This window comes from Cetorhinus maximus, chromosome 1 (genome assembly GCF_964194155.1).
Source record: "Cetorhinus maximus chromosome 1, sCetMax3.hap1.1, whole genome shotgun sequence".
In the NCBI taxonomy this organism is placed as follows: Eukaryota; Metazoa; Chordata; class Chondrichthyes; order Lamniformes; family Cetorhinidae; genus Cetorhinus; species Cetorhinus maximus.
The window spans coordinates 214939755-214952250 of NC_135879.1; the positions used below are offsets into that span (position 1 = coordinate 214939755).

Genomic DNA, 12496 nt, shown 5'->3' on the forward strand with positions numbered 1-12496 from the left:
CCAGGCCTGCTGAGTTTTTCCAGTGTTTTCTGTTTTTATTTATTTTAGAGCCCTCTCCACTTCCCTAGTTATGTGGCTCACTAGAACATCAGTCCCAGCATGGTTCAGGTGTAGACCATCCCAAAGGTACAGTCCTCACTTTCCCCAGTACTGGTGTCAGTGCCCCACAAATCAGAACCCACTTCTCTCATGCCAGTCTTTGAGCCATGTATTCATTTCTATAATCTTATTTGCCCTGTGCCAATTTGCACGTGGCTCAGGTAGTAATTACCTTTACCTTTATTACCTTTGAGGTTCTGCTTCTTAATTTTGTGCCTAGCTCCTCATACTGACTATGCAGAGCCTCCTTCCTCATCCTGCCTATGTCCATGGTACCTACATGGACCACAACAACTGGATTGTCCCCCTCCCACTGCAAGTTCCTCCCCAGCTCTGAGCAAATGTCTTAAACCCTTGCATCGGGCAGGCAACACAGCCATCTGGACTCTCGCTCTTTGCTAAAGAGAACAGTGTCAGTCCCCCTCACTATACTGTCCCCCTACTACCACTACATTCCTTTTTGCTCCACCACTTGAATGGCTTCCTGTACCACAATGCCATGGTCAGTTTGTTCATCCAGCCTACAGCCCCCACTCTCAACCAAACAAGCTGAGAGAACATCAAACCTATTGAACAATTGTAGAGACTGACACTCCTGGCCTCTGGGTCCCCTTACCTACCTCAGTTGCAGTCAGAGCCTCCTTTCCCTGGCCACCTTCCAAATCAGAAGACCTTAACCTAAAGGATGTGACCGTCTCCTGGTACAAAACGCCCAGGTAACTCTCCCCCTCCCTGGTGTGATACAGTGGCCGCAGCTCAGCCTCCAGCTCAATGACTCTGAGCTGAAGCTCCTTAAGGCACAGACACTTACTGCAGATGTGTTTGCCCTCAATCACACTGGCATCCAGGAGCTCCCATATGCTGCAGCCGTGACACATCACCTGTCCTTCCATCTTTCTGTGCTTTAATTAATTACTTAATTATTTTAATCAATTATTTATTTTCTTTTGTGTATTTTATAAATCTTACCACAAATTCCTGGACTATTTTGAACCTTAGGAATTGAATAGACTCACCAGATAGTAACTAAACAGCTAGCTCCTTCCCTGTAGTAGAGCAAGAACCAATTCCAGGGTGAAAAAGTTAGAAAAAAACAAAGGGGTACCTCCTTTCCACTCCTCATCAAACTCCCTCAGCTCATCTTCTGCAGAGGAAAAAAGGAATATAATGCAAAAACACCTTGCTGATTTGGATTAAAGCAGAAAGCGCTGGAAGTACAGATGTAGGTCTGGCAGCATCTGCAGAGAAAAAAAAGTTAACATTTCGAGTTGAATATGACTCTTAGAACAGCTTATTTGGATGTTCTGCTTTGTTTAGTTTGTTTCTGAACACTATTTTCTTCGGCAGTAATATTGAAGATGAAGCAAGAGTTTTTATATTAATTGGGAGAATGAGAAGAGTATCTTATATGATGTTGCATCTGATCACATCTCAAAACACCTCACAGCCAATGAATGATTTTTGAAGTATAATCTCTATTGCTGTGCATGCCAATGCAGCAGCGAATTTGTACATGACAGGGTCTCAGAAATTAGATAAATGCCCAAGGTAGACCATTATAGGGGTGATAGTTAAGGGAAATAAAGTGTTGCTGAAAAAGGAAACATGTTATCAAAGCATCAGGACAGCTCGTAAGATAAACCAACAGTAAAAGGAACAACGATTTATACTGCATGAGAAGAGAGTACTGATGAGTTGGCGAATGGAGTAGAGGTGTTGCCATGGAGAATGCAGCAGAGAACAGTTAATTGCCATGCTTTTGTTCAAACCAGGCAGGTCAACTCTGACTGGTCAAAGCATTGCCACAGAGGATGAACCAGGGAATGGCTGTCCCCCAAGCTTTTGTTTAGCTGGAGAAGGTGCAATGCGCTCCTTCTGTCTGCAAGGGACAGGGCCCTGTGTGTGAATATATGTGGCTTCTAGCATGCATAAGTGAGCCATACTGCAAGCCCGACTGATAATCTTAAATTGGTTTTCAGTGTAATTCTAGCACAATCAGGATTGTTTAACAAGTGTTGTCCAATTGTGGAATCATATCTAATGTTGGACATTGAGTTTTGCAAGCATGGGCTGATTGTATATGATCAGTACTTTGCCTGTTGCGAACAGCTGAAGGGACGTGTTGTTTGATACAATCCACCAGCCATTGGGACTAATGGCCTACATACCTGGCATCACTCTGGCACTGAAATCCATATACCACATGACTCATTCGAGTGATAGGCAGAATGCCTTTTTGGCTTGACGGCAGCATCCTGCTAGTGGAGAATACCATTTGTGCTGCTACTGCATAGTAACAGTGTGCAACGGCTAGCTTCACCAGTTGTGCAAATGTTTGAGACACCTAACCCTTCCAGAGTTACCTGAGGTGAACTGGGCAGTTTTCAGGGAAATAAAGTGGTCAGGCCACTTCCTCTGCTTTTCTTTGAATCGGCTCTCTTCACAGGAAGACAGAATCTCACTTTAGTGGAAGGGAATGGGAGGTGTAATTTGAGCAATACCCTGTATCAAATAGATTTCCACCTTGCCTAATAAATGTCTCAAATTCTGGTTGGCGGGGTGGAACGTACAAGCCTTTTGCCCACAATTTTTGTGAAGAGGCAGCTTTGGGGTTGTGTCTTGTGGGGAGTGTTCAGCTCCCCCAGCAGCTCAGCTCCTGAGGCCCAATGAAAGCCACACCAACTGAAAGATACTATATATTTGGTCATCTGAAGGCCTCAAAATGCTTCCTCAGAGAGGCAATCGATCCCAAAGCGGATTACTCAGAGGCCTGATCTGGTGTCCCTTCAGGCAGTAGAACCTTTTCTTGAAAGAACTTCTTACATCCTCATTGGAGCAAGAAGATGCTGCTTGGATTTTCCTAGCAGGTTAGGTGGATACCTCACCTACAGGCTTGGGCCCGCCCACCACAGCTATTTAAATAACCCTGGCCCTGTGATTTGGGACTTGGTCCACATTCTGGACTGAAAGCTGACGTGAGTCGTATTCTGTATCATTCCCCATGTTGGGACAAACGGTTTTAGTCAGTTCTTTTGTTTCCCCCAATTGTTTCAAAGTTCCTGTCGTCCTTCATTCACAGTTTATGAAGTGGTGACTGTGACGGGTGATGTCCGAGGAGCTGGAACCGATGCCAATATCTTTGTCACTCTCTTCGGCGAGTATGGGATCACGCCAAAGGTGCACCTGACCAGCAAGTAAGTAAAGAGCACTTCCAGAGTTCAGGGCTGCGAAAGCGGAGTGTCAATCCTTGTTCCAGGCAGTATTTAGCTTGCCCCACAGAGGGGTATAACAGAGAGTAGCATCTACTTACCTCATGGCCAGATCCTGTACTGATTGCTCAACTCATACACATTTCCTATGACTAACATTTCCTTTAAAATTTAGTAGTTGCATACAGCCAGTGCGCGATTCCTTTAAATTTTTTAATGCAGCTCCACACATGCATTAGTTAGCAAGGCCTGCAGGGGACTTTCCAGACTGCTTCATGGCTGCACACCCACTCAGCTTAGTGGGAGAATTGCTGACCTGTGGTTCCTTTGCTGTTACTAATAGTTTATAAAACTGCATTCTGCCCAGAGTCTGATTTTTTTTTAATGTTGGGTGCACTCATTAACGTCAGGTTCCAGGGAGAATAGGAAAGTAAAAGACCCTGCTCTTAAAATGTAATGGTGATGGCTAATGACAGCTAATAGTTTGAGCAAAGTCAGGATTTTCACCACTGTGATATAATATATGATATCAATAGTTTCACTGTATCAGGAGTCATTTTACATTTAGATTTATCTATAATAGTCACTCAGCTCAAGCTAATACTCTTGCTGCAGTTGTAATATTAATTTGGAGATTTACTGACCAATGGTAGGAGTTATATGCTCTGCTTCAGATTGACAGGCCTGATGTAAAGCTGACTAAGGACTTCACTGAAAAGTCAAGAGGATAAATAGCTTCTGCTGCTGAATTTAAATTATTTTTAATTTAAAAAGCTGCGAATGCATAGACAACCATTAAGCACTTATTGACTGGTATGAAATTAGTGGAGAAAAACCATTAAACGCTTGACGGAGGTGTGCTCCAAATTTACAATTTTCAGATACATTGCTGTGACCAGTCCATCCAGTGCAGTGGGCGCAGGTGCAGGAAAATCTCCCCCACCCCCCACCCCCACCATCCATTATTAATCTTGCAGACCTCCCCCTCTGGAATAGAATTCAGAGCTTGTTTTTAGTGAAAGTTCTAGTAGCTACAGTTATTCTAAATGGCAGTCGCTTTTTTATTTATCCTTTCAGGGCTTAGGGTATCGTTGGCTAGGCCAGCATTTATTGCCCATCCCTAGTTGCTCTTAAGAAGGTGGTGCCTTCTTGATCTGCTGCAGTCCCTGTGGTGTAGGTAGACCCACAGTGCTGTGAGGAAGCAGATGCTTATGGCAGAGTAGTTATCAGTGTCATTATGCACCGGCTGTGGGAGCCTGCTTGTTTTTACAAAATAACTCAGATTGGAATGCAGAAACCCCTGTCACTAAGAATGTCCTTGGGCACTTTTGTGACCAGTTGCCCTTACTTGAGAAGCACCCCTCCCTCCATTCCTCCCGAACCTTGGGGGTCTGGGATTGGACCCAACTAATCATGCAGCCATGGCCTGTGTCTTGTACTGGCTTGACTGGAAGCTAAGCCTGTCAGTCAGGCAGACCTCCAGGTGGGGAACCTGTCAGGAACCTGTCAGCACGCTGTGAAGTTAAAACTTTCACATCTGAGACTCCTTCTCCCTGTTCATGTAACTCGCCACAGTAAATATCCAGCCAGCCTCTCTGTTTTCATCTTCTAGTTTCACATCAAATATTTTGGGAAACAACCAGAGGGATTTTGCTCAAGACTAAGAAGCATTGTACTGTTTGTCTAGCTGAAATGATACAGCTGCAGCTTGGAAATTAGTGCACACTGCACTTGCTAGGACTGCGGGACCTGCCTTCAGCTTAAAGAGTCACTGTTCTGGGCCAAAAAAATATATAAAGTTCAAGCCCCTGGCTTTTGTTTGAAGTCTTCAAGTAGAAACTTTAATTAAAAACACAAAAAACAATTCAATAGGTAAATTTTATCATGTTTTTAAGAAATATGTTTTTCTTTTATTTCTTAATATTTTTATTTTGGTCATTAGTAATTCCAGTTACAGACAAAAAATGGCAGTCAATATTCTGTGACAATGCTTTTTGAATGATTCAATTTATTCATGATGGTGAATTGTTGACGTATTTGATAAGATTTTCCAATTGTACCATTTTTAGCTACAGTTTTTCATTGCGGATTGACATAAGGGCTTCCTATTAAAGAGGTTACACAGGATGTAAGGTTATTGTGTATAGGAAGTGCATGGTATATGCAAGATGTTTAATAACTCACTCCACGGAACAACATTGCAGCAACTATATTGTGATTGTTGACATAGCGGGAAATGCTGAATTAGCAATTTAACAATGACAGTGGCCAAAAATGGTGACAAGAAGAAGGAAGGCTCCTTACACCAGATATACCAGCTCTACTGAATTCTTACGCCAGCTGCAAGTAACTTGTAGACATGATTTGAAAAAGGGGCCAAGGTGGTTTCAGATGAAAATAATTGAATTTATCACATCAAAGGTACAAAAGGAAAGAGAATAATGTTTTTATTCAGATAATTGAAAGCACTGATTACAAGGATATAACTATGGGCGCAGGGCAAAAAATGAACTTTGTATACAGGAAAATGACTGCCACAGTTCTGAAGTATTTAAGATATTTTAAACCTTTGTTCTTCGGTTCTAATACTGATCTTAACCTAACTTTGTTTATCCATTTCTACAGCACAGAGAAGAGGTACCCACTGAATTTTTAGGTTCACATTCAGCAAACAAAAGAAGAAAGATACTGAATTTGACTGCTTAGATGTGTTTGTGTTGGCTTGCAGGAAAATACATGAAATTCTAGACCTGTTTTGCTATGTTTTGTCTTTTGAAGTAAATTGTTTGCCCCATTCCGTCTACCCTCTCAATCATCCACATTATGGACGGTATTTAACGGAGGTGACGGGTGTCTCATCTGCTGGCTGGAGGGTCAGCGACAACCCCGCATCACCTCTTTTGGGGAAGGCCCACTGCATTAAGCGCCACTCAGCCACTGCAGCGGCAGCTGGCTTTCCCCCGGGTCAAGGACCCCAGGCAGGAAGTCCCACCTGCCAGGAGCTGCTGGCCAATCAGAGACCTGCGGCTCTATTGAGCAGCAGCGCCACCAGAGCGGCGACGGCTACTGCCGGTACAACACCCACCCAAGGCCCAGGATCATTCCTGGATCACAGGCCACAAGTGAGTGATGGCGTGGGGGCATGGGGTGGGTCATGAGGGAGGATCGGTGTGGTGGGTGGGGTCAGCAAGAAAGGCAGGGGGTGGCTTTAGCAGGAACCTCCACTTCCCAATCAGGCATTGAGTGCCTTTGAAAGAGGGACCCCTCCCCCACCATTAATTAATTGGGGTGGAGGCAGGAAGGCAGTGGGGTCCCCACTTCTCATCTGATTAGCGTGCCCGACCCGAACGGGCGTAAAATCGCGCGACATGACGTCAGGCGAATGTTCCAACGTCACCAAGCACTTGCGCAATATTTTGCCCAGCGGGTGCGCATGGCAGCCGGAAGCGCGCCTCCCGACAATTAAGTGGGCAACTGAGCCCATTAACAGCGCAATTGTCAGTGATTTTTCGTGGCGCCTGTCCAACCTTACGGTTGGCAGATGGGCCAATCGGCCAGGCGGCCTTTATGTTTTTGATGAAACCTCACCCAAGGGCGGGATGAAACATCCGTTAGGAAATAAAATAAAAAGAAATATCTGGGGACAGCGTTTTTATGAGGCCTGCTTTCAGGTGCTTGATTGTGCTACAAGGACGCTTTTTTTGTGCTTTCTTTTATTCTGTGGAGGTCTGCAGCTCCCTGAGGCAGCTGCCTGCCTTCAGGGAGTTCAGTGGAAGCGCTAACCCGTGCCCGCGGTGACATCGTCGCCCGCCCTCTTCCCATCGGCAGTGCTGAGCCTTTGTCCGGCCGCAGCCAGTGTGAAATCACAGTTGGGGGCCGATCATGGTCGATCATGTTTCCCGACCACTCCTGGGCCCGCCAATCCGCTTGCGCCCAACAAATCGGAAAAATCCTGGCCCATGTATGTGTGTGTGTACACGAGATCTCTTGTGTACACTAATATGTACATGAGTTTGCATAGTTACATTCCTGTGCGTATTTGGTGCATGCATTAATGCATATATCTATGTATACGCATGTTGGCATGTATGGCGTATGTCTGTGGAGTTATATGTATTCATTTGAATATATTAAAGCCCCAGTTTTAACCCAAAAAGACGAGTGGGTCTTTAAAGTGACAGTGATGCAATATAGTTTTGACTGCAGAAATCATGAGACCCACATGGTGCCAAAGCGGTTGTGAGACCTAATAGAATGACCTGCTGCCCCTAACCCACAATGATTCCTTGGGCCTCCCCAGCGCCAGCCTCCCCTTACCCTCCCAGCACTGGAATCTATTGGTTAAACCCCCCACCCCTCCAGCATTCCCTTAAGGAGAAGTCCATTTCCTTGGATCCCCAGTGATATCTAGTTCCAACCCAAATTCCCACTCACTTCTGTCAACATTAATGTCATTCCCACCAGCTTTGAGTGGGGGACAGTTCAGTAGCATTTAAATGACTCCCAGGAATTAACATGGCCTGGCCTCACACTGAAGACTTTCCCTCATACCCTCACCCCTCCCAATCAAACATTCCCTGAATTAAAATTGAGACTGTCCTGTCAGTTCCATACTCTATTATACAGACAATAAACAGCTTCTCCCCTCCCCCACCCCCTGCCCCACCGCCCATCCCATCGTCTTGGTTACTTTTCTTTGTCCCTTTATTTTTTTGGGCCCTGCATCTTTCTTCAGCAGAAATGGGAGACACACAATTTGCATACAGCCCACTTACAGGCTGCTAGAAAACCCATGGCAGTGGCTTGGGGTTCTGGAAACTCATTCTTAGATTGTCTTTTACCCTTCTGTCTCTTCCTTTGACATCTCCCTGTAATCAGGGGTGGGGGGGTTGGGGGGGTGGGGGTGGGGGGTGGTGGGGGGTGGGGGTTGGTGTGGGGGTAAGATTGTGTTCTCCCCACTGGTTGACAATTTTGGTAAACCTACCATCATGATACACAACATCAATGGATAACCAATTGTCTAAGCACTATCGATATGGGGGAATTTATTTAATTTTTGTCCCTCTTTTTGAAAATATTTTATCTCCTTTAGCTCATTGGCAGTCTCCTTCTGCTGTTGAAAAAGACAATAGAAAAACAGGGTGAATGTCTTGATGGCAGCTTTCAGCAAGGGTAATTGTGAAAAGGGCCAGAGAAGGAATGAGCTACATGAGTGACTGACGAATGAATCTGTATCCTTACAGCAACCAGCTAAAAACAGGAACTCAAGATCGGACAACTTTGTCCTTACTGTTTGGGAGAATTTTGCACAATTTTCCCCTTTAGTTTCCTCTGCTTAATCTTCTTCGGAATTTTTGACTCGAGCTATAGCATAAGTACCAGTAACTTTTCCAAGTGATCGTTCCACATGTGTAAGTGATGGCAATGAGTGTCATAAGGTTTTAAGAAGAGGGTGTACATCATTGTGCAGCTTCTGTTGTCATCCCATACCTACACAGGTACAATTTCCAGCGGGGGTCACTTGAGCAGAGCCATTCTTTGATGCTGCATATTAAGTTTAAGTTTGACAAACCATAGCAAAAAGGATGGAATATCATGTATCTTCAGATGTAACAAGATCATGTACTAACCCAATGTCCTGTTGGCTATTTGAGATGTAAGAAAGCACATGAGATTCTGGACCTCCTTATCATGCGCTGTTAAAGAATCAGTGGCATCTTCAATTAACTGATGATACCATTCTATTATTAATGTTTTGCTCTTTTTAATTATGCTGTAATTACTGCATTGTGTCATTCTCAGTGCAGCCTTCAAGGGTATTGATTGAACAACATATTGTGTAAATGTATAGCAGCAACTATCCACAGCACGGAGTTATTGTCCCATGGTGCATTGAGACCATTTTAGATTTACCATTAGGCATGAAAAGGTCCTATTGGCCGGATTACTGGAGCATTTTGGTTGTTATTTGTGACCAACTACCCTGTCACTAATGGTATCGCTTGAGTTTATTTTACAATTTATTTTATTGCCACTTTTTAACATCATTTTTAAAATTGCTCCATGTCTCCTCCTGTGGTGTCCATGGGCTGGATTTAATGCAGGCAGCCGTGGTGAGAACCATGGCGGCCAGACCCACTCCATCGTGGGAGAGGCACCGTGTCAGTCTCCCAGTGGCGGCAGAAGCTCCCCCGATTAAGTCGGAGGGCAGAAGGGCTGATGGGAGAAGGGAATTCCCAGCTGCCACTGGCAGGATGTTGATTAGGCTCATTAATGGGCCTATTGACACCCATTATCCTGAAACCCATGGGAACTTAGTGGTGGCTCAGGAATTAAATGTAGGCCATGGCCGTCCGAGTTGGGGGAGGGAGGGGGGGTTGGGGGTCGGGGTGGGGGAGAAGGGGGAAATCCCTTGGTATCAGGTACTCTGTGCCTGATCTAGGGACCCAGCATCAGACAGGGGGTAGCAGCTGAAATCCACTTCCCTGCTCTTGCGTTGGACTAGGGTGATCACCATCCCAGATTTTATGGGATTGCCCTGTAATTGAGGTGATTGTCCAATCTCCTGGGCTGTATGTTGCTGGGACACTGTTTTTCCCATATTTCAGACTTTAAACTTTGCACATGCATCTACATATTTGCGCCCATTCCGGCTGCCCAATCTGACAGGTTCACTAGCACCTCCACCCACCTGCCCCCCCACCACCCCCCACCCCCCCACCCGCTCTCACAGGCTCACCAACACCGACTTCGCCAGCAACACCTGCCCACATGTACAGCCTCCCATGCCAAAGTGACGCTTAATGTTTTTCCCCAATAGTTGGTCACCGTGCCTTCGACTCTCCCCCCACCCCCTTTCCCCTGACCCCCACTCCATGAACTCCATCCCACTCTCACTCACCTGTGGCCTGGGGTCCCACGATTCTCCAGGCCTCTGGTGGGTGCAGTGCCACCAGCAGCCATCAGTTGCGCTAGTGCTGGCAGCAACGATGAGCTGCCAACCTCTGATTGGCCGGCAGCCCTCAGCAGGCAAGACTTTTATCCGCCAGGCACCTCAATCACCAGGAAGGCACCACAGCAGCCATTTAAATGCCTGAAGGGCATTGATTCTTTCGGGCGTCTCCTACAAAATCTACCCCTTTGGTTCCCCAACCGGTGGGCAAGGCCACCAACAGCCCAATAAAATCCTGAGTGTTCCTACTTCCAGCATCCCTGCCAATGCATTGAAGCATCAAGGAAATATATAATACTGCCTGTCATGCTCACTAAAGTTAAAGAGGGCACAAGTTTCTGTTCAAAGTACGTGCCCAACAATCATTCAGCAGAATATCATCACATATATTTGATATCTATTCAAAAATATATAGCAACAGCCTGTGGAGGCCTGTTCCTTGAGTCTACTGCCCTATTCAGCCACTGTAACCAATGAGGATGGGACACACAACTCATTCAGTGATTCCATTCACTGTAATGAGGCTCACACTTTGGATTAACCTGGAAGCCATTACAGAGCTGTCAATCCCAGAGACCTCTCCATTTGCTGAGTTTGCAATGTAGCTAGAGAGCTGTTCAAGGCTGTCAGAGTTCTGGAGCAGCTAATGGTGCTGGTCTAAAGTGTCAGTTGCACAGCATTGCATGGGGAAATGGTATCTATGCAGTTCCTCCTCAAAAGATACATATTAAAGTGATTGAGAAAGGAGGCAGCCATGAATTGGTGGGTCTCCAAGTGACTACTAAGATAATACTATTCTCGGCAACTACCAAATACATATTGGTGCCCTATTCCTTTCAAAGATAGAAATATGTGTATAAACCTTGAACAAAAAGTGCACCATTAGACTCTCCTTCACCTTTAACATATATTTACTGAGTCAATCTGTTAAACTTCAGTCCTGGAGATTAGGGAGCAAATTTTCATTTTCACTGCTTAGGTGATAATCTAATGAAATGTATTACCCTCCCATTGTAGAACCAACCTTATTTCCATTTGGTTTAAAGACAACCTGCTAATCTGGACAACGTTTTGACACAATTTGTGTCCTGGTTCTTGGAGAAAAGTTTCAATGCCATAGCTAACCTGTTAACAAAGTGACCTTTCAACCACCCCCACACCCACTCTCGTTGCAATGTTCTACGGTCTTTCAGAAAGTTCCGATTTGTCAATGAAAGCCCAAAAAAGCCATGATAAGAGGGTAGAAAATGATGTATCAAAATGTACAAGAGATAACATTAACCCTTTGCTGCCCGTTCTCAGAATGTCCAGAAATTTTGCTATTGAGAAAATGCATGAGATTTTAGACGGATTTATCAGGATTTGGCTAAACTTTGAATGAAGAACTTTGTGGACTGAAGATGAGTCGCGTTACCTCTAAAATCGACCAAACCTGATAAAAACGATGAAATATCATGAATCTTCAGCAGTTCCTTCAGCTGTTGCTCACAGCTAATGTTTTCCTTTTTCTTCAGCGACTTGGAGGAAAAAGAATACATGAAATTTTAGACCGATTTATCATGCGTGTCCTTCGGGCATTCTGTAACACTGGTTATTGGGTCCAGGAGGTGCAGATCATGATAAATGGGATGGAACGTCATGTATCTTTTTTTTTAAGTGTTCAACTGATAGACAACTAACTCTCCGGCCAGCATTTTATGGCCCCACTGCGGCGTGTCTCTCCCTCCCCCAGCGGATGCGGTGAGTTATTTAAATCTCTATTCAGTTTGGCGGGACCGTAATATCCTGCCGGAGGGAGGGGCCATAAAATCCTGGCCTCTATTGTAAAAATAACATGTTTGTGCATAATCTTTACAGGTAAGTGTTATTGGCAAACTCTCCTGCTGGAACCTGGCTTACAACTTCAATGCTGTTTTCAATTTAACGTCATACTTGTGTAATAACGCAAACATCGCAGATGATCAGTCATCTCAAAAACATCAGATCCAAAAGAATTGTGCTCATAGCTACTATGAATTTCAAAGATGGGAGAGAAAGTGACCGACCAATTTTGTTAGATAAAGCATCAGTATGAGGGTTCATATAATGGAACACTTTTGAAATATAACCTATGTCCATTGTTTTGGACAGACATATAATCAAAATTTGGATAATTATCAAGTAAAGGAAGTTAATCATTCATATCCATTTAAATCTTTCTTGTTAAATTAAGTTACATTATGATTGGCTGGCTTGA

At 44.6% G+C, this 12496-nt stretch overlaps 1 protein-coding gene across 1 annotated transcript in view; it reads left to right on the forward strand.

Annotated features, from left to right (window-relative positions):
* loxhd1a (lipoxygenase homology PLAT domains 1a) overlaps positions 1 to 12496 on the forward strand; it is a 184336-nt gene that overhangs the window by 20923 nt on the left and 150917 nt on the right. Inside the window, exon 2 of the mRNA XM_078539341.1 lies at positions 3179 to 3293. Coding sequence (XP_078395467.1) covers positions 3179 to 3293 — 115 coding nt within the window. The remainder of the gene's footprint in view (positions 1 to 3178; positions 3294 to 12496) is intronic.